Source organism: Caloenas nicobarica, chromosome 1 (assembly GCF_036013445.1).
Source record: "Caloenas nicobarica isolate bCalNic1 chromosome 1, bCalNic1.hap1, whole genome shotgun sequence".
NCBI lineage: Eukaryota > Metazoa > Chordata > Aves > Columbiformes > Columbidae > Caloenas > Caloenas nicobarica.
This window is the reverse complement of record NC_088245.1, coordinates 43,907,319-43,930,498: the sequence shown is the minus strand read 5'-3', so window position 1 is coordinate 43,930,498 and position 23,180 is coordinate 43,907,319. Positions and strand designations below refer to the sequence as shown.

The following is a 23,180-nucleotide window of genomic DNA, read 5'->3' as shown; positions in this document are numbered from 1 at the left end:
ACACAGAGAAAACTTTTAGCACTTTGTATACAAAATTTAAATTTTTAACACACAATATTTTAAATCACCTTTAATTAAGTTCCTTGAGAAATGAATACAATTCAAAAGTAGACAACTTTGTCTTATGTCTCTTCCAGACTATTATACTGAGTAGCATCAATGACAGTTTAGGTTTACCCATTCCCACTTAAATCACCTTCACCTATATAGACAAACTAACAAAATCTGGATATGAAGATAAAAAGCTCCGTGAAAGTAGAGTGCAATAGCTGCAGAAAAAGAAGTAACAATCAATACATTTGTTTTTAGTTTACATGTGGCTGTAAAGATCACCAAAGTGCCTCAGACTGTAAGTCAGTTTTGCGTAGAATGGCAAAAAGAGATAAAGATTAAAGATTTTTTTGGTAATTATTTTTCGGGAAGAATAACACACTTAAATCCTTTTATTATTTGATGAAAATAAGAGGACAAACTAGAGAGAAAAGTTACAATAACAGATTATTGATTTGCACAGTTTTGCTCAGAACAGCTCATTTTTCAAATTAACTAATTAAAGCTCCTTATTACCAAAACCAAAAGTCTTTCTGCTTTCCCATGGGAATTTCTTGCTGACATGATGCAGCAGAACACTGAGTATCTCAGCATTACAGCAATCATTTACAGCTTGCTACTTTGCTTAAGGCTGGTCAGCCTAACAGTTACTATCAAAGCGTCCAGAGAACACATCCTTCTCTTGCAACCAGAAGTTTTTGATAGGGTAGCCCGTTCCGCAGATACTTTTCAATGAAATATTTCTTTATGAAAGTCCTTGTTCATATGAACCACAAAGCTTCAAAAGCATTGCTGGATGCTGAATGCTGAGCTGTAAAGAGGTCTGCAATCAGAGCTTTTGAGCAAGACTTACTCTACCTTGGCTTTCATTCTGGTTTCTAAGGTTTATTTTTAAAAGGGGAAGAAAGAAATAAAAAACTAGCATGTTCAATACTCTGAATTGCTGAGCTGGAGATGTGCTTGTGGCAAAAGTGGTAAGAGTATTTCTGAATTACTTCACATGCTTTGGTGTTGACCTCAAATTCTTCTGCTCCATGTACCATGAACCCTAAACTAGGGAGGGAAACAAAGTCCCTGATGCAACTCTGATGTTGCCAAATGTTATCTTTCCTACTGGGCTTCGGGGAAACAAACAAACAAACAAACAACAACAAAACCACACCGGCAAACAAAACCACACCACCACCAAACCACACAAACCACCACACTCATACACAAACCATGCCCACCCCCTCAAAAAGACCACACATTCTTCTTAATGGTGGAAAACTTCCCTTTCATAACTGCTACAAAGAGTACAAAACAAGGAATAAACTCATCTACAGACACAAATCTAAAAGGACAAGTGTTAAAATACAACTTTATTACCTGAAATCGGCCTATATGTCCTTGTAGCTCCACCTGAGTCCCTTCATTAACATCAATGTCCAGCTCATTTAGCACTCCTGATAAAAGATACAGCCATTAACTTTTTTTTTCAAAAGAAAACAGATTTATGCAGAATATACACTTAAATACAAGCACTGATCAGAAAAATTTCAGCCAGACATACAGCTTATATTTTACACACTATTTGAGGAAACCATTCAGATATGAAGGCAGCTACTACGAGACGCATGAGAGCATGTAGCTCACTGTTCTGCTAAGTCATTAAAAGGTGGGGCTTGGGGAAGAATGGAGGTTATCATGAAAATTGCATCTGTTGTGCAAAGCTCAGTATACTGTGAGCAAAGAAACATTTGGGCTCAACCTACAGGCTCTGCACTCCTTTCTATTGTAGTCAGACAACTCTTCTGAACAAAGAACGCCATTAAATCTAAATAGAGAAGTTATTTTGAAATGGTAAGCAAGTCTTCTAGCATGCAGAAGAAATCACTGTATCCATCACAATAATTATTAGTCATCTGTGTAGATAAGTCACCCAAGAAAAAGGTCAGTATGCTAATCCACAGTGCTCCTCCTTGGAAGCTTTCTTTTTTAAATAAGTAAAAATGAAGACGACATTAACAAAGATATGGGTATGCAAACAATTTTTGGTCTTCATTTCCTCAGTCATACAATTTGCTGAACGAAAATTCTTTTTGACGATACCACGTGCACTTTGAACACTATTTGCAAGTCATCTCAAAGAAAAAAGTACTTACTGTCAAGCAGCATAATGAAAATGGGAAGTCAAATGCACATTGATAAGGGCACTATGTCCACTGCAAATCCACCATACTTACTTCAAGAAGAATTATTTAACATTTCTTCATTTTTCCCAGAGCTCTACATGTCAAGAAAATTCTGTATTGTAATAGATATTCCCTTATGTGTCTTACTATTTCTTTACAGAAAACGAAGCCTGAGATTCTTGCAGATGGGGCTAAGAGACTTCAAAACTGCAGTTCCTACCAGGCAAAGCTGCCTTGCTGATGATTCCTGTCAGGAAAGCCAGCTCCTGGAGAGATCCAGCACTAACATCTTGACACCTCAGGATTGCCTGGATGGTATCTGAATGGGAAATGAGAAACTGCAACACCTGTACCACAAGAAGAAAAGGGAAAATATGAATGACTCAAAATTTAGTAGTGAGCAGAGGGGAATCAATGCTTTTGCTTTTGGAGAATTTTCAAGTGATCTCCCACACCAGCGAGGATGGGATTTTTTAAAAAAGCTTACTTTCAGAGCAAAAGGACACAATTTCTATGAATGAACAGTAGCAGTGATACTCTAACAGCTTTTGGAACTTACCTGTCCTGCTGCTTGCAGGTGTTGTGCCATGCTGGATGTGAGGATCACTTGGCACAGCTGAAGAGCTGGAAGAAGGATCTGCCGATAACGTTCCACTGGAGCAGGAATGAAGACTGGGGGATCTCTCATTCCATACATTCTTAAAAAGAGAAAGGGAAAAAAAAAAAAAAAGATAAACAGTGCAAGAAAAGCGAATTCCATTAGCATGGCAGAGCCTCAGCATACAATCACCCTCAAGAACCTGCTAACATTTATATTTCAGTAACAGGCCTGTATTTGAACTGAGTTTATATTAGAAAAGCAACAAATTTATGATACACAGGTGCTGCAATTTACCTGGAAAGCTGCTGCCGGACATTTTCTCTAAGCAGAGAAAATTACTTCTTTGTACTATACTATATTAAATCAGATTACCTTCTTGTAGAAATGTGACATCTGTTTTCTTTACTTAGATATAAAACTAAATATTCTCAAGTATTTTTAGGAAGAAGTGTGCTTAATTCTAAAGCAACTGCTGAATACAGTCCTCTAGAAATGCCCTATTCATTTCATACAATCTTATACATGTCACTGGCACTTTTAAACAGAGTACTTGTCTAAGTCTTATGTTTTTCCAAAGTGTTTGAACCCCTAGCGTGTCACTAAGAATGATAAATTTAGAGCAAGGACCGAGGTTTGAAATCAGACAGGGTGATTTCCTCTAAATTTGCAATTTCCTTCCCCCGAGATCTTCTCTCGGCCATCTCACAATGACTAACCACATGGCAACACATCAAGAAACTTGTCAAGGAATATATAACCAATGTATTTTTTTAACACATCATAAAATATGTCTCAAATAACATTTACTTCATTGCTCTCTCATTCGTGCTTGATGGGGGAGAATGAACTCTGCACTTTGTGTTCACCAACTGCAAAGCCCCTAAAATAAGTTGACAGTGTAGGCTGTTTTTCAGACATTACAGTCTAAATTATTTAATAATACATAGACAGACCATTCCTATCTAAAGTATCAAACAAATAAGTTTTTACATAGTTTAAGTAACTAAGTACAACTTCACACCCATTTATTTGGAATTTCTCTCTCAATAAAATGAAGCTTTAAACTGAACTGATACGTTAAACAAACACACACACAAAGAATAAACACAAATAATTACTCAAAAGACTTGTGGCTATAAAAAGACATCATACACTTGCAAAGTGATACTACAGTTTCAAAATCAGCTAGAGAACCACCACTTACCCCTGACGGTCTGTTTCAGGTCGCATGTCATACACTTGACACTGTGCCAGCCTCACAATCACTCCAGACCGCAACAGCTCTAATGCCCCTTGCTGACTTTTAGCTACTCTTGTGAGGAACGCCTGGAGAAGAGCAGAGAAGGGTATGTACTGGAGATGCACCATGAGACTTATGGCAACTATTTTCTCTCTTGATTTCAGCATCATTTCACACACTTATTTTAATAAACAACTCTTGAGTACAATGTGAAGTATAGACAAACAACAGAACACCATATCGCAAAACCGTTTCTGAAGTACTCTTACCATTTTGGACTCATAGGTGTACAGCGCTTTAAGTAAAGGTGGCTGAGGTGTGAGCAAGCTCTGAAGAGTCAGATCGTCATCTGCCAGGCTGTCCACAAGCACCTTCAGGTAGCCACTGTTGGAGAGATACAACAGCCACTGCTGCTGCTTGTCTACTGAAACAATACGATCAAGCAAAGCCAATGCCAGCATCTAGGATAGGGGAAGAAAAAAAAAAAAAAAAAAAGGAAAAAACAACAACAATAAATCAAACCAGAATTAAATCTGTGAGATCAATGAGATTTTTAACAAATACATAGAAATATGAAATGCTCAGCAGCTGGGAGATTGGACTAGATGATCTTTTGAGGTCCCTTCCAATCCCTAACATTCTGTGATTGTGTGCTTCTAACAGCTTCTTAAAAGCAGAATGCATTTCTGCACTACAATTGCAATCCTTCACGTGAAAAATATTTTAAGATTTCCTGACATTTTAGTGTAGTATGAGCCAAATACCTTTCCTCTATTACTCTTTAACAAAATATTACAGATATCATTGACCAATAACTATGCCAAAATATTTTAATGAAGTATTTCTATAAGCACTATTTCTATTTAAAACTAGTTTGCATTCTGACTAGATTCCTGTCTACTGAAGTTATCGTCTGAAATTATTTTTTCCTGAAGTCACCACATCTTCCCCAAGCGAGAAAATAAACAGATAAGTCCATGATTTAAAAATACTAACAAATAAATGCCACAGCAGTTCATACCTACAATTTTTTTGTAGTAGTGCTTGCTACCCTTATTTTTAATCAATAGGACACACAGCTTTTTTGAGAAAAAAAATTAATATGCATGTATGCCCCTACTTTCAACAGCTTGACGGATGAGTGGGAGGACACAAATGTGAAAGAGATTAAGTACCTACAAAAGATGTTCTAGTTCTACCTCATGAAATTTCCGCTCCCTGCACAGGAATAAAATGTTCTTTAAAATGAAAAGAACAGCAATTGCGAAGGAATAGATTTATTTACCCGGCCTATCTCATGACCATCACAGGCATCACGACAGACCACCTCCATGAGAGCTGCCCCATAACTCTCAATAATTGCCATGTTTTCCCGTTGCAATTTACTAAACACATCTTCAGGAGCTGTCAGACGTTCCCACATTGTTTTTTTAGCTGTAAAGAGGAAATAAAACAAAAAGTGAGAAATGTAAAAGACTGTCAGCTTAGCATTAGATTAGCTACATTACAGCTGAGGCTACAGTATCCTTCAGGGCATTCTCTCTACCTTAAATGCCCCTAAGAGACAGGGGTTTTTTAATTGAAGTGCAAATGTTTTCCTGCAAACCCATTCCTTCCTGAATATCACCCAGAGGCCAGCCAGAACAAAAAAGGTGTGTGGCTGTATACATACACCACCCTTGCAAACAGTACGCTTAAAATAATTCTAAGATTCAGTGCATGTAATGTAGAAAAACAGTTAGGCCTCAGAACTCTCCCTGGGATCAAAACACTCTGTCTGAAAGAAGTAAATAAGGTGACTTAAGTGGGAAAGGGCTGAATCCAAAGCCAGTAACAAATGACAAAGCGGTCATAACAAATTTATAGGTGTGTTTTGTTTGTTTCAGTGTTTGTGTTTGGTTTTTTTTACTACTGTAGCTCAAAATGCTGACTAAGTAATAGCAGTAAGAGTTTGCGTACACACGTACTAGCTTGTTTTTCAACACTTGTCCAAGCTCTATGATGAAATAATGATTAGAAACACTGACAAATCAAGTATTCAAGCCATTAACAGAGAGAATGTGATATTTACCATAAGCACTCTTGGTTAAGCAGCAACTGTGGTTGGCTTATTTTTTGCCTTGTTTTGGGGGGCTGGGGGGTGATGCTTTTTTGACTGTTTTATCTCAAGGGGTCTTCAGCTAAAGGAACAGAAAAAATATCAAAGAACCTTTGGGTGTGTTTTGTGTCTTTTTTTTGGTGGTGGGTTCTGTTGTGGTTTTGGTGGTGGTGGGTTTTTTTGTGGGTTTTGTTTTGTTGTTTGGGTCGGGTTTTGGTTTTCTGGTGTTGTGTTGTTTTGAATTAATTTATTTTTTTTTTTAAAAAGGATCACTGTAGTATGAATGTACATACAGATGTGGAGACAGTGTATTTCTACAGTTGGACCCACTTGACAACAGTTAGTTACAAGTAGTCTCCAGTCCTTTGACAATTTTGTAACTATGAAACATAGCTTTAAATAGACACAAATGAAGTAACTTCTTCAGCGCTGGAAGTCAGAAATTAAATATCCTCATCCAGAACAATACATTTTGAAGGCATATGTAGCTAGACGGGTCTTAATAGAGGAAGACTGGCATCATTTAGCACAAGCAACTAATTTCAGAGGCTCTTGTAATAAGACGGTTTCTACCTACATAATATATTTCCAGAGGACACCTCAGCATGGAGAAACTCTACCATTCAGGATTTAATAACTTTTTTTTTTCCCCTTTTTTCCGTAATACAGTTGGACCATACCTGCTTCTAAAGTATCTGGTTCATCTGGTCTCTGTGCAATCTGCAAATAATAAAGTAGTGATCCATAAAGGTGTGTCCTCACTCTCTGGAAGCCACCACCTGTCAACAAGAAACATTCACAATTAAAACCAAATAGATGTAAATTCCATAACGCCGTCTTCCACTGGCACTTAATTTAACTTTCCTATGGCAGTGCTGGCAGAAATAAATAAAACAACTAGATTTCTTAAGTCAGAGTTCTAGTATTTGCATAGAAGCGTATTTATGAGTAAATTCAGCATGTTTATGCTGCTCCAAAAAAGTGGCAATATGAAATTCCCTTTACAGTTATTTACACCTCTCTCTTCTGCTTGTTGTTCAGATCAAAAAAAAAAAAAAAGCCTTCATTATTTTTTTTCTTGTTAGTAACATCACTCAGATTTATTTATATTAATCATGTAAGATCCACCTAATTGACTGCAGTAAAAATCTTCGTGGCAGTAGCAGGAAGCAACTCAGTCCATCTTTTTACTCTTGGCAGTTTGAATTCCCACACAACCCCTGCAAAGGTCAACACACCTGTTTTCAAAATGAAATCCAGCAGCTTTTTTAAGATGATGTGGAGGGAGGAATCACCAATGGAAGCAAAACCCACGGATATGTTCTCAGAGCCAGGCGATGAGGTGAAAGAACCATCCAGCATCAAGACATATTGAGACTGTCCCGCCACTGGGAGCGCGAGTGGCTGTTTCTGTTCGGTTTTCACGGACTGGCTCAGGTGGGCAGTCAGGGTGAATACAGCCCCTGCCACCACCGGCATCAGCTCCTGAGCTGCATCATCATCAAGGATCTTAATACAGAAGATGAAGGGGGAAAAAGAAAAAAAAGAAAAAAGTAGAAACGTGTCTAGTTTCATTAACTATTAAAGCAATTAATTTACACTCTCAACTATTTCATTTATATATGCATAAGGAATTCATTAACATGGCACTATTTAAAAATCAAAATCAGAAGTGTCAGAAACCTGTTCAGAAAGATGAGTTGAACACATTTTAATTGAGAAGACCATTAGCCTTCTGGTTTTTCTTTACACAAGTCCCAGGCAGGATGATAATTAAATGTGGATGGGGAAAAGGGAAGAAATGTGCTGACATTCAAGTTCTTTTAGTAGTTAAATATCTAAACCTAAGTTAGGGAAAGAACAACTGACACCCTCTTGGCTTTACAGCTATTTAAGCAAACTACCATCATTAAAAATGTAAAGACATAATTTAGAAAGCTCAAAGGGGTGAGCATCAAAGAAGTGAGCATCAAAGACGCATTTAAGAAAGTGTGGAGAAACACTAACAGGAAGTTGGTACATACTATTTAGGTCACTTCATCATTTAAAAGGTAAGCCTGGTATTTTTATCACTGACACTCAAGAAGCTTTCCTTTTAAGCAATAAAGTCATTTAGTACAGTAGTCTAATTATTTTCAAAATTAAATAACAATATTTTTTTCCTCAAATTAACAAAAATCTTCACTAAAGTATTACAGAAAATGAGTCTGAAATTTCTGCTCTGTAAAGATTTTAGGAAAGAAATTCCTTTGGCTAGTAAAGGCCTCCCTTGTTTCTCGTTTTTTAAATTTTGTTTACATAAAAGATAAAACCAGCATTCCTGTAGGTAACTCCTACAGGAAAAAATAATGGAAGTAACAGCAACGAAACCCCCAATGGTTACTATTTGCTTGAAAAAATATAATGGGTTTGTATATATTTATCTAAATCCAACTTGTCTAATCAGGAGAACTAGAAACAGCATAACTCTCACGATAAAGCAAAAAAATAATAACACCCCAACAGCCTGAACAAGAGAAGGATCCTTCATTAAATTTTGTCTTTTGAGAATGTCTGTGTCAGTAGTAACTGCCTAGTCTGTCCAAAAATTACTATAATTCAGCAGTAAAACAACACCTAGACTTGAAATATTTTAAGACAAAGCAAACTCTCGCATTCCCAAAAGTCATTCTAATTGTAAAGTCTTAAATTTTTCTACTATGAAGCTTCATTCAACTCTTGCATTTTTCAAAAGCAGCAAGAGTAGGATTTGCAGCGAGTCACCTAAACGCAACAAATTAGTAATTGCAGTACTCTTTGCTTTCATCCCTTCAGTGAGTTGTTCTATGTTCCTCGTCAAAATGGGCTATTTCCTTTTCACACACCCTTTCCAGACTACCATCGCACTGGACTGTACTGAATGAAATGCCTTTGAAATTTGTCAATGTATCATAGAACCATTTAGGTTGGAAAAGACCTGTAGGACCATCAAGTCCAGCCATTAACCTAACACTGCCAAGTCCACCCCTAAACCATGTCCCTAAGTGCTACATCTATGTGTCTTCTAAACACCTCCAGGGATGGTGACTCAAGCACTTCCCTCGGCAGCGTGTTCCAGTGCCTGACAACCCTTTCAGTGAAGAAATTTTGCCTAATATCCAATCTAAACCTCCCTGGTGCAACTTGAGGCCATTTGCTCTTGTCCAATCACTTGCTACTTGGGAGAAGAGACCAACACCCTCCGTGCTACAATCTCCTTCCAGGAGAGAGCGATAAAGGTCTCCCGTCAGCCTCCTCTTCTCCAGTAGCTATGCAAGAATACAAAGTATCCCCCCTCTGTCCACAGTACATTCAACTTCAGCATAGCAGCAATCAGAAAACTAAAAAGAATACCAAAAGCAGACATTCTTTTTTTAAATTACAATCCAGAATGCCATTATACTTGAAAAGTAGTTTCTCTTTGACATAAACAGATATAGCAACAAAGTTCAAGGAGATGGTTGATTTCCAGTTTAGCTTTACCTTGTCATGCACATCCTGCAAGAGATCACGGATAATCAGTTGTCTGTCCTCAGCCTGTATGAGGTCCTGGGGGCAGGCAGTGAGTATGATTTCCACCAGTTGTCTCCATGACTCCAGAGCATGCCTCTTAGCATGGAGGCACTGCAGCAGCTTGTTCCGCTCCACTACGTACTGCAGGATGGTGTTGATCTCCTGAACACCCACAACAAAGAAATCGAGTTATAATATGCTAAAAGAAGTTAATGGCAAAGACAGATTTCAAGATTACCAGTTTATCTATTAGTAATAGCCTTAAAAAAAAAAAAAAAGGGTAAGCCTTGAGCTTATCAGAAACAAGCTATTGATCATCTTGACAAGATAGGTCAATCCATTTCTGAGCTGCTTTTCACAAGGCCTTTGCCATAATGAATGTCTCAAGCTCATAGCAACAAAAGAAAAATTAACCAGAGAAATTATTTCCTAAGATACACTTTAAAAATCAAAACAAAAGCAACTACAAAAAAAACCCCTATTTGTGCATTTTCTTCTCATTTTAGTCTGAGTCATTTCTCCTTCATCCTTCAGCTTTCAAGTCCATCCAGCCAATTTCAACTAAATCAAAAAGATGGCAGTAACCTCAGAAAATAATTAAGCTCCAAGTTCACTGAAACTATAGCTGTGTAGAAGAAAGGAGAAATAAATTGGCATCCCCTGTGAAAGACAAGATGAACTTGGCTGCTACACACTGTACTTGTCAACAGCCAATCTTGACATCAGTATGTACTGCCTTCTGTACAGTGGGGTGGGAGCTGCAACTGTTATCAGTAATGGGAAGGGAAAAGGTTCAAGAAAAAAAACACAAAACAGACTCCAGGTCTGCTCTTTAGAGAACAGTAAAAAGTTAAGAAGTAGTTTACCTTACCAAATTTTACTGTCTTTTTTTTTTTCCTTTTTACTAACTGAAAGTTAGGACTCAAATCCACAAGCTTTCACAGTAAAGCTTACTGCTTGACAGTACATGCAATCCAGCAAGAGCAACCACCACCAGTAGTTTACTCTTTCTATACTTACCTCCATAAGTAAAGGTCTCTGGCCTATTGCTGCCATTCCCTGAAGGGCATTGACTTCTGCAACCAGAACTCTGTGAAGGTACTGAAATTTAAAAAGTTTAAAAGAAACTTTAATGACAAGGAAGATGTATTTTTCCCTCCTAAAAGTATTTAGAATATGGCTACATGACAGATGCAACTGAACGCCTGAGATTCAAATAAGTTTCACTAATTTTTTATGTTTCTCTCTTGCTTCATTCTCGAGCTGCAGTACTTTAGCTGGCTAATCTCTCACTCTGCACTTCTCATTTTTGCACTCATTCATTTTCTTCTGGTTCTAAGTTGTTCTGTCATAAGCTCTTCTAACACATCACAATCCTTTTCTTCTTCAACTTCCACTATAGTCCTCTTGCACAGAAGGAAGAGTTTGATCCCCCTCAAGTCAAAAATATATTTTACAATATAGACTAGCTGGTTCTTAATATGGAATGGCTGCATTCCTACCACCGAGATCACTTTTATGTTACATTATGCTCCTGCTCTGTTCCTTGTCTCTCAGATCACAGATTTTTCAGGACTATTTATCATACACTTGTCATGTACTCATCACAATGTGATACTATCTTAACTGAAGCCTCTAAGAACTACTGCAGTACCCAACTATGTTGTGTACGTAATTGTGTACACACATGTAGTACTACATAGTTGTGTATTAGAGATCAATGAAATTGATACTGAAAAGTTGTCAAAAAGACTCCTTAACACTGTTTTGAAAGTGTTAAAACACAGGCACTTTTATTGCAGCGCACTGGACACTTGATGATCCTTCCCCTCTAATCGAGCATGCGCATGACTCACTCTTCTTGGTATTTATTACACATACCAATTGCATATTCGTTTCGATCACTTAGTTCATGCATTAAACATAGATTATTTACACAATCACAGCCTTTGTTGCTAGTCCTTTTTTGGTATTCAAGGGTCTTCATCTGGGGTCTCTAGTGGCTCCCGGTGGTCTTTGCAGCCTGGTACCCCTTGGATTACAAGTGTCCTCTCCTTGACCTGGTTTCTAGAGTGTGCATGTTGATGTTTTGTGCTACTACACAGCAAGAGTCACGTAGCTTGCTCTTTATCTAGTGGAACATCCCATTTGCCCAGTTTGCAAACCAAGGACATCCTGCTTTACCTCATGTCCAGCCTCTATAGAGCTATTGTTTCTCTATTAAGTTCTTCTTACATTATGCCTAGTCTTGTTACATTAGGTCTAGTCAGGTTTCTAAAAGACTTTTGTTCCTCTTATCAAATGACATAAGGTAAATGTCATATCTGCAATATCACTTGGGTATTCCAAGATTGGAAAAACATTCAGAGAGAAAATATTTCCTGAACGTGTCTTAAACTGATGCATCTGCCTACTGCAAATGAGAAATCAGTGTGTGCAATGCGGAAGAAATAAACTTATCCAAATAGTTTGCATAAACTATGCATGTCTGAAACAGCTATGATTTTTATGAGAAAAGAAGTTTCAAAGTATTGTTACACTGATCATTATTATTACCATCAAGATAAAAAACGTCACATGCAAGTTGATAAGACAGACCACTGCGCACCTTGACGTTGCAGACCACTTGTCCACGTGCATTCTTGTGCTCACAGTTAGCAATCACTTGCTCAATCTGAACTCGGTCAAAAAAATCCAGTTGTAAAGGCTCTGGAATGTCCTGACTGAAGTCAATTGAATCCAGGATACTTAAGATCTTCCTGCGTACTGGAAATGTAAATCAATTCAAACTGTATTCAGAAATATTAAGGGGAAAACAAACAAACAAAAAAGATAATAGGAGCCTAATTCACCTTTCTAAATCCTAATCTTCATGTGTAAAGTTTCAAAAGAAAACATTAAATCTTCAGAAAGCACTACCAATCTATGTAAGTGGATTAAAAACATTTTCTAGAGCCTTAAGTTCTTAATTTGTGTTATACTGTATTGTTCTCCTGTTACGAATGCATGTAACTCAATATTTACAAATACAAGATTCTGATTTTTTCTAGTAAATTAAAGAAGGCTGGATTTCAAAGAGAACCATGCAGTCTTTTGTCGAGACTTAGAATCATTGGAGAGAATCTGAAGTTACTTGGGTTTTATTATTCTTTCCCATGAAAATACTACTATATTCAGCCTTAGCAACAGTCTCACTGTTTTTACTGTTAGGCACAAATTTATAGACTGACACCCTCCCATTCTGCCCTTCCACAGACACTTAAACACAGACTCTTTTAACTTCCTTTCCAGTCCAGTATTTTCCACTCACTCCAATCATCTATGTCGACATTCTAAAATTCTTTTTCCCCACACTAAATAAAATTGTTCCATGTACTGCTGATGTTTAGACAGTCAATTATTTTCTTTCTCAAAGTGTCCTTTCTGGAAGCAGCCCTCCCCCCATTCAGGATCAGAAAAATTTTACTGAGCAATAATCAACAGCCATAATGCTTACCTTTGGAAGCAGTGTCAAAGTGGAGAAACCCACTGACTGATCGACTTTCATCTTCTAACCCTCCTTCACCATCAGCTGAAGGTAATGAAATATAATAAATTATTTTTAAAAATCTAATAAAAAATATGACCTACTTTATTAATCCTGAAAGAGAAAGACAGAGAGAACACACACTAACATGCCTTTCATGTAAAGTCTCCTAAGACAAATACAGCCTTGACTGCTAATAAAATGAACATAATACTTATCTCTCAGAAGCTAGCCCGTTATCAAATATGTTAAACAGTACTAGAAATGCCTAAAAAAGACACCCCACTGTCCAGTATGAATAATGCAGCTGGATGAGCACTGTAAAATGATTATAGTATCTAGACATAATTTCCTGCACTCCCACAAAGATGAAGAGACAATGTTCAGACCTATAAAAGTGACGGGAAACACCATAATGCTGCAGACCATTATAATATCTTCCAGTTATTCTGTTTATTTTCTTCATTTAAAGAGTTTTATTGCCACCTGTTTCCATTTCCCTTGATTTGCTTCTACTCTGTTCTGAAACTCTGAAATCTTGCCTTTTTATTTAACATTGCATTTTACGTCACATTTGGTTGAAATACAGTTTTGTGTTGTTGTTATATCAAAAGTCAAATTGACCTGTAGCTACCGACTTCTGTGAGACAGGGTCAAAAATGCGTGACAGACAGAAGACTGAGAAAACCTTGTCTAAAACTGTTTACCAAGGAAGACTCTCCACCTTCTCTACATGGTAACAACTCTGGATAGCATCTCAAACTGTTTTAAAATTTTAATTATTATATTCCCCTCTCCTATTCCATAAACTGTTTATTTTTTATATCAGTGTATACACTGAGATATTTCAAAAACGTAACACAGACAAAGCAGCAATAAACAAAAAATGCCCTGATTTCTTTCACTTTGGAGTCTGCAACCACCGTCATCTTTCTTCCCAAATCTCCAGTGGCAATCACAAATTGAACTGTCACAAGCTTACAGAGAAAAGAATTCAAATCAAGTCTTTCATATTATTCCAGCTTATTTACCCTCACAACAAATTCCTCTTACCCAAGTATGGTTTCACAGGCATGTCATCAAGCAGCAAATGCAGCAGCCTCTGTGTGTGGGAGCGCTGGCGGTTCAGTGATGTCACTCGCATTTCTATAGCTGCAGTTTTCATCAGCCAAGACATTTGGTTCAGTGTTGAAATCTCGTGTTCTGGGTTGGCATAAGAAAACAATTATAAAATTCAATATAAATAATATTACTTACTCCAAGGAAAGCATTTTTCATTTGGGAAAGCTTTTAGAGGATGTCATTACTTATTATCTGCTCACCATTTGTTTATGAGACAACAGGACTGAGAGATCTGACAAAAGCCATTAAATGAACATGTGGTTATTGTGAAAACAAGTCACACATATATATCCCCATTAAGAGCATACAGAAAAAATCTGGATATAACATGTACTAACAGTCTCTGTGGAGAATGCAGTGCTTCATGAGCAAATAGGGTCAGTTATAATTTCAGTGAAAATAATCAGATATTTACCCAAAATGAATGAAAATTTTAATCAAAGTTGATAAGGCTTGAATGTGGGTCTCCAAGAATCTTCATATTCGATACTCATCTAATTTAGATTCTTAAGTTAAATAAGAATCATCTAAAGTGCTTTACCCATGCTGGATACATGTATTTGAATGCTACGTTCGTTATCATTTAACAAAGGACTAGTGGTCAAGCATCTAATAAAGTGAATAAGTACATTTATTCAGTTTAAGACACCTGAGAAGTATTGGCCTGAAACATTAAAAACACATCTATTAACTTAAAAATTAATGCCATCACCAAATAAAAATTCTGTATTCAAAAGAAGAGAAGATATAAGTGGTTACAACCACCAGCCTTCAATTCCCTCAGTTTCTCATAGCATTCTTAATTTTCAAAAATATAACTTTTTCTGTAACATAATTTAACAAAACTACAATGATAATTAAAATATAGATTAGGATTTGCTTCTGGAGACTTGATGCATTTCAATACTAACATTCTTTTGTAAAAGTGCAGCTCTAATAATCTGAACTTCCTAAATAGGCAGAGTTCCATCTTTGCAGAACTAAAAGGTTAGCAGAGGCAGTAATTAATTCAGTTTAATAACGCTACCGCTGTTTCTTCTGTGATTCCTAGGGAGTCAAAAGACGCATTGAACTTCAAGCATGCACAAACTTATCTTAGCATAAAAATTACCTTTGATAGAAAATGGCAAGTACTGCAGCTGAGTGAATAAGAAATCCTGACTGGTCCTCAGATACCTCATAGTTGGACCTGATGTTTCAGAGCAGGCACACAACTGATAGATCACCTGACAATCAAACACAGTAGATACGCATTTATGGAAGTTATTTTAAAAGCAAACCAACCACCAAATCAAAAGATGCCTAACAACGTTTTACTGCTCAAACAATATTACCTGTATTTACAGTAAGTTTTCCATCAGCTTACTCCAAAGCTGAACATATTAATTATTATAGACACGTGGCACTAAAGGACTACCGACTACCACCACGTGAATGATTCCAATGGCTGTTTGTCCACAACATGACACTACATAAGCCTTTCTGTTTGTTCAGCTCGCTTAAAAAGGAATGTCTTTTTCAGCATCCAGGTTCACCAAGACTGGAAAAGTAATCTTTTTTCTCCTCCTTCTACAGTATGGCCTCTTTCACTTTCAATAATATTTAAAATCTTTTCTAGATTTCAGATTTTCAACGTGATACAGCTGTGTAATCAGATGATTATATGTTTTAAGGCCAAATATCAGTTACCTTGCACCTAACTCAGCTGTCTTCCCCATCTCACTCCCTCAGACATACATACATTCTGTCACTGCTACAGAAGAAAGCAGATAATTTTGTTGGCTTATTTGGGGTTATTTGTTATTTTACTTGCTGGCAAACTGCAGTTCCAAAATTAAAAAAAGAGGCATATGGTCACAACAGATTCAAAGGCTCACCACAAATACTCAGCATATCAGTTTTAAAGTTTATCCCAAATCCAAATTCTGACACGAGTGTGGATTCTTTCTTTTCTTTGTTGCTACAAGATAATACATTTTCATACAGAAAAAGGTAGAATAGAAAGAGTTCAATGCATATAAAAACCTGACAGATGCATTTTAAAAATGAATCTGTTATTGAAATCATCAACCATCTGTGTTAACCAACCAAGAAGTAGAAAATTTTATTTAGAGCCTACTTTCAGTATATGCCAACAGAAAACACACTTAATACCTGGTAACAGAGTTCTGCAAGATGAGGAGATTCCTGAACTGCTGTAGGCCCACTCCTTGTTTCGGTACCCTTCTCCAATATGTTCAAAATAGCATGAAGGCAAGTCCGTGGGCAACCCAAGACACCTTAAAATACAAAAATAATTTCTTAATATTCTTCATCTTACTTGTCTCCATATCAAGTATAGGTTAGTACACAGAATTACAGAAACTAAATTGCTGAGATACTTTGTGCTGGACTATACTGCTTCACAGAGCTGCAGCAAAAATATCTGGCAAAGTTTTCTCTGTTAATTATAATAAAAGATGGAACTGTGTTTCAGCAAAAATCTAATGAAACATTTATAGTTAGTCTGTAGGCTTTAGAGGTGCTCGTGAAAGAGGATAAATTATGCAATCAAAACTTATTTAAGACCTTGTTCATCAGCTTTATAAAAAAAAAAAATCAACTGATTCTTTAGTATTCTGCATGAAAAAAATGAAAATCTGAATTCTTGCTCTTAAACGTTAACTGAATACTCATTAGACAATTTCAAAGAAGAGCTTTAAATTCCTGTCTTTATTTTACAATTATAGCCATTTTATGACTAATGCTTCTAAAGGCACCAGACCCTGAAACCAAGGGGAAAGGGGAAGAGATTTTAATACTGAAGTCAAACTCCTGTCTTTTTGCATTCTTCCTTTAGCCAATTAATTCTTTAAACAACCCAGAAACGTGCCCTGAAACAGTAAAGGCATCAATAACTGCAGCTCTTACAGGGGAAATAATCTTATGTGCTTGGATATGTATAATTGATGCTTTAGTAGGAAATTATCAGCTCTAGGCAAATGGTTTATGGTCACTATTTCTTCACATTATTAATGAGATGATTCAGAGAGGTGTGCAAGGCTCTCTCATGGCTTTGAGACAAAGTCTTCTATCACCGACCTAATGTATGGTAACCTGTAAAATTGTGAGGGTGCAGTTCAGTCACCTATATTCTATAACTCTGGAATTTCAAAATATCCAAAACATGGTCTGCAATTGTAAGCTACTTTGCAGATGAAAAAAAAATAGATTGGCACCTTTTTTTTTTTCATCTTTCTGATATATCAAACAACTTTTAGACTCCTTTTTTTTTTCCAAATAAAATTCAGGCTCTACCTACCTTTCATTTAGAACTACAAAAGACTTAAAACTGCTGGGATACAGTGTCCAATACAAACATAATGACACTGAGAAATTTTCTTCTCTAAATAACCAAAATCAAATGTTTGTTCAAATATGTTCATGTAAATATGCATTTTCTTTCCTATAATTAATTTCAAATAGGAGCTTGAGGAGGGACAGGATAGTAGTCAAGTAGTATATCGAGCTCAAAGTGACAATCTGCTTTGTTGATTCCCATGTTGTCATGCATAGCTACTTCTTGGGTGATCAAATCAATTTCTTTGTACTGTGGACACAACCACGCTGCATAAAATACTAAATAAATAAATGTTTCACTTCTAAATTATAATTTTCCCTCACAACTCTAATTTCAAGTCTGTTCCAAAACCCAGCAGAAACAAAAGACCAAATCCTGAAGCTGTTTAAGTGTTGCACTTGGGTATCAACATATCTTTAAATTTAGCTTTTAAGGATTAGAACAAGGTCTGCTGTCTTATCCTTAAGAGGAACTGCTTCTCCCCATGAATTTTGAATAAATATTCTCAGTGTTGGTAACAGAACTGATCAAATGTCAGATCAACTTTTCTTCTTCATACCTGGATCTTGCAGATTTGTGGTGCTGACAGGTTTCTTTAGTTCATATCCCAAGAGATAGAGAGCAAGGCTGGGAGGGCTACACTCAAGAGAGGTGATAAGGAGATTCAGAATATGGATCCTTGTTTCATGATGGATTCGAGCCCGCTTCTTTTCAGGCTCCAGCTCTTGATAGAAAAAAAAATTGGTTGAATAATGAAGTGAAGAAATCCATTCAATGAAATAATCCTCAGAACCTTCAAGTTGAATACAAGAAAGCTAAGGCATCAATTTATATTAGTACAGAGAGATACAAGACCAAAATTTCAAATTATTATTAATACAGCTCTAAATAATACATCCAGAGCAATGTCAAATACTTGTCTTCTGAAAAGAGACTCTGTTTGTAGTTAGGTCATCATACTATGGACATATCTTAACAAGACATTGGTGCTTTTCATTCTGTTAAAGGTCCAGTCCTACACAAAATACCACAAGAAAAAGGGTTTTCTAACTTAAAAGCACTTTCTTTACATCTTTGATTATTTCCATTCTATGCAAAAGACAACAGTGCAAGCCACTTTGAAGAAGCCTTTTACATACCCTCATCTGGATTAATTAATTCTTCTGCATCTTCATTGTCCAAACATTCCACAAACCCAGCCATCAGCTTTTGGCTAATACTCTATATTCAACAACAGAAGGATGGAAATAAAGAGGATTTTGAGACTATTAAAACCAATATATTTCATAATTCCCTCCATATAAGTTGACAGAAGTTCACGACAAAAATTATATAACCCAGTTAATAGGCAAAAGTTAAGAGTCATAGCTGTTCCAAGCATAAGTTAGTAATTAGCCACTGAACAGAAAAAAATATCTACTGCTGTTATCTATACTAAATTATCCTCACAGGTTTGAGAATATAAAGTTAAGAAGAAGCCTCAGTATCGCAAAGAATATTGTCCTTTTCCTTCTTGCAAATATTAAAGAACTTTTTTCTTCTTTAATTAATAAAGTAGTTGCTTTTCACAATGCCACAGTAAAAGACTTTTTTAAAGGTAGGTAGATGTAAGACAAAATACAGTTGTAATGTACTTGGATCTAGAAACCTATCCGTTAAAGTAACATTATGGAGCACCAGTATTTCTCTACCAGTTTCTCTTTCCAGTTCCAAAGAAACTGGCACTTACCTGATCATGTGTGAAATCACCAACTAGCTTCATCTGGATGTTGGAATTATAAGAAATACAGCACAAAATCTTGGCACTTTCAAAAGCCAGTTCAGGATTGCTGTTTCCATGATAAAGATACCTTCAAAAATATAAGATTATTGTAAGGCAATTGTTGAGAATTCTACTATCTCAAGATGGTAATACACAGATGAGAAATTAAACAACATTTAGAACTAAAACATTTACAAATCAAACTACATGAGAAAACGTTACAGCTACAAACAAATTTTCACTCTACATGAAGTACTTAACACTCCTAAATCAAAAGAAGAGTAGTCAGCTGAGCAAGGATAATAATATCTCCTGCAATTTTTACCATTCTTTTTATCCAAAATCTACCTAAAACACTGCAGGATTAAGTTGAAACAACTGGTCACAGGCTCACACAAGAAACATGGAGAAAATACCTTCAGATCATGCAGAAATGAGTGTCACTGAAGACCAAAACTAGCCAAAAATCAACTACTGCATGTACCCAAAATAGGAGAGATTAAAAAAAATGTAAGAGCATCTTAAAAGGCATGCTTTTTTAAAACTATTTGTCAACTACTGTTACGTGAAAGAGTAACATAAATGAAATACAAAAACAGGTATATAGAAATAGTTCCATTTTTTGTTACATTCCATGTCAGAATATCACTGCTTTTTTTATGCACTCAATTCTACTATTCAATGTTGGTTCATCTGTAAAGTTATTATAAAAAACAAACAGTAACAGAAGGTGTCAGTGGGATATGGAAATCCTAAAGTTTCACATTTGAAACAGAGTTTCAGATTACTAGCCTGATAATTTTAATATAGTAACTAATGGACAGTACTGTAAAACATTTTATTGTCCAATAGCAAGTAAACTCTCCCACCCTATGACAACCAAAGTCTGAGGCAAACTGAAAATCATATGCAAAGGAATCACTGCACATAAGGCAACAAGGAAGAAATCACGAGGGAAAAAGAATTCAGAAAGAAAAATTATAAACACAGATCCCAATCTTGGACTAGACAACACACGGATCATATCACCTGTGAACACACTTTCCCCCACCAAGAAAAAATTTCAGAGATGCTGTGTGCAAAGAGAAATGTTGGCTAGTAAAACTAATCAAAGGACCAGGATCCAAACACTTCTGTGCTTCCAGAACTCCTCCTTTCTCAGTACTTTGTGCATACCTGGCGATATTCACCACATGATCTGCCTTTTTAGTGCGAGGATTGATTCCTTGAAGCAGCTGCTCCAGTGGTGTGACAATAAGGGAAAGGTGGCTCTCCCGCAACAGATCCATAAAAAGATTCTCTTTCTGTAGGGTTAAGTTTAGGAGTGCAAGGCAATACTGTACAGCTTTCTCTAAATGCTTCTTCCCTGCAGTGCACAAACAACAAAGAATCATAAGAAAAACAAAGGAGCAGTTAAACAGACTACATTCGTAAACTTCATTCATCAAGCCTTGCACCTAGAAAGAGCTTGTCAGCTATTTACTATCAGGAACATTCTCCCAAAACACAATATGCAAGAGAAACAAGATCAAGTTGAAGATCTGCAATATCAGCTTTATATCCTTAGTATGCATTTTAACTTCACATGAAAAAATTCTAGGCACATACCTGGAAACGGAGCATAAGTATCAAGCTGCTTAACCCCTTCTTCTAGCAAACTAAGGGACAGTTCCAGCATTGGGGACTCATTCAGTAGATGATACATCAAATTAAATCCAGGTGGTTTATATGCTATTATTTCTTCTCCTAAAGAGAGGAGGGGGAAAAAATTAACATCTAACAGAAAAGACTTCCATTACTCAAGCTAGCCTGAGCTACAAACCTTAACAGTCCCTCTTGTTGTAAGCAACACCTAAATAAATGAAACATACGGCATACAAAGTCTTCAGAGGTTTTATTTACACATAAGGTATTTAGGCAATTTTAAAAGTTTGGGAAGAGTAGTAATGGCAATTACCATTACTTTTCAATACCTAATAACACAATTTCAACTTTAACCAGTTAGACTTTCCCTAAGTAGATCTGACCTTGGATTCAAATCAATGCTGGGACTTGATACCACACTGGAGATACATTTCATAGTTTTGCAAGACTGAGAAGTAACTGGAAAAAGTTTACATGCCCCCCAAACCTGGATGAATACCCTGGATGAGGGAAAAAGCACTTCCAGAAATGAAAGCTGAGAAGGTCCACCGAATCCCTGATGCTCATAAGGTACAGATACTTGCATGTCTATTGCAACCAAGTATACAAAAATGAAACTACTAACCTACAACTCAAAGACCCTCATAAAATAAAACTCAAAGCTAATGTTTCTGGTTTACCTAGTCTCCTAGTAAACTATGGTGAATAAAAGCAGGAGAGTAGTAAGAATCTTTTTTAATATGGAAGTGAGAAGGAGAGCGCAGTTTCTTTTGGCATCAGCTTAAACAATCCCAGTTCTCCATCCATTTGTTCAGTGTCTGTGCAGCCCCTAACATGCCAGGCAGGCCATACCACTGCGGAGCCACACACCACATCAGCTCAAGAAATAGATCTAGTAAAAAAGATGGGGTTTAACTCATTTCTCCAACATATCCTGTAACCTACAAACAATCATACAAGCTGAAGGACTAGTTGAGAATTGGAAGGAGCTCACAGAAATTCCTCAATCCAGTTAAGCTGCCAAGAACAGTTTGTCAAAGTACAGGGCACAGAGGCCTCCCAGACTGAGGCAAGCTCACTGGAGAGGTATGTCTTAAAGCTGTTGTTCACTTAGGAAGTGCTTCTTATAGCAAATCCATAGGCATCAGGCTGGCATTCAATGTTAAGAAGAAACTTCATATTAAAATTCTGCAGCCCAAATAAGCCTTAAACTTCTTATAATGAGGCAACTGCCATCTACTTTGGCCTTTTAAAGAATAGTTGTCCAAAATTAAGTTACTTCAGATCATAATTACACTGCTACTGTCTGAATAATTAATATCTTAATATTAGACAATATATCAAACACACTGACACCTTTAAATTAACCCTGCAAATAGCAGTGATTTCGATACAGACCAAAGAAAACCAGAGGAAGAAGCCCAAAAGCAATGTGTTTTTAAGTGTCAAATGCTGCTCTTTAACTGAATCAGCAACGCAAGAGACAGAAGTCACCTTCCTAGTAGAGCTAGGGAAGTAGGAAACAGTGTACATGAAGCCAAACTGAATCAGCAACATAGCTCCCAATCGTATGTGGACATTTTTTTAACATCTTCCTATCTTAAAGCCTTGCTCTAGCTTTCCATCGGTTTACCTGGAATATTAAACAAGGTCACAAGATAGAAGGAAGAAAGCAAAGCAAGTTACAATTCTGTTTGTCAGTGAACAAATGAACAAGTTAACCTTGTAAATCCACATATTGGTCCACGAAGTCTTCAAGTTGAGGTTCATAGTCTCGCAGCAATTTGTAGAACACTTCCAGAACTACCTCAGCTACTTCCCACTATAGATAATCACAAAATGAAGGAAAAGTCATACACAGAATAAGACCAATACTGCAGCAACAAGACCAGGATGACAAAGAATACAACAGGCAGTGCAGTGATGGATGAGAAGTATGCCACGACTATCTAATTCTGAAATACTATCCAACACCACTTACAATTTTTCACATCAAACAATCTGAAAGCCCAAGCTTTCTTTCTGAAGTAAAATGAAACACTAAAACAAATTTATTGACTCTTTTAGGCTCTATTATACATGTTAGTATAT

General features: G+C 36.6%; 1 protein-coding gene across 1 annotated transcript in view; it reads right to left on the bottom strand.

Moving 5' to 3' along the window:
* Positions 1-23,180, bottom strand: part of NUP205 (nucleoporin 205) — a 51,553-nt gene that overhangs the window by 5,667 nt on the left and 22,706 nt on the right. The window contains exons 16-36 of the mRNA XM_065654706.1: positions 22,812-22,911; positions 21,054-21,191; positions 20,622-20,811; positions 19,413-19,533; positions 18,823-18,904; positions 18,243-18,407; positions 16,498-16,622; positions 15,455-15,569; positions 14,275-14,424; positions 13,192-13,266; positions 12,304-12,461; positions 10,716-10,796; positions 9,666-9,857; positions 7,403-7,673; positions 6,845-6,943; positions 5,352-5,500; positions 4,336-4,527; positions 4,031-4,152; positions 2,785-2,923; positions 2,446-2,572; positions 1,420-1,496 (exon numbers count right to left, since the gene is read on the bottom strand). Of these exons, the coding sequence (XP_065510778.1) occupies positions 1,420-1,496; positions 2,446-2,572; positions 2,785-2,923; positions 4,031-4,152; positions 4,336-4,527; positions 5,352-5,500; positions 6,845-6,943; positions 7,403-7,673; positions 9,666-9,857; positions 10,716-10,796; positions 12,304-12,461; positions 13,192-13,266; positions 14,275-14,424; positions 15,455-15,569; positions 16,498-16,622; positions 18,243-18,407; positions 18,823-18,904; positions 19,413-19,533; positions 20,622-20,811; positions 21,054-21,191; positions 22,812-22,911 (2,868 nt within the window). The remainder of the gene's footprint in view (positions 1-1,419; positions 1,497-2,445; positions 2,573-2,784; positions 2,924-4,030; positions 4,153-4,335; positions 4,528-5,351; positions 5,501-6,844; positions 6,944-7,402; positions 7,674-9,665; positions 9,858-10,715; positions 10,797-12,303; positions 12,462-13,191; positions 13,267-14,274; positions 14,425-15,454; positions 15,570-16,497; positions 16,623-18,242; positions 18,408-18,822; positions 18,905-19,412; positions 19,534-20,621; positions 20,812-21,053; positions 21,192-22,811; positions 22,912-23,180) is intronic.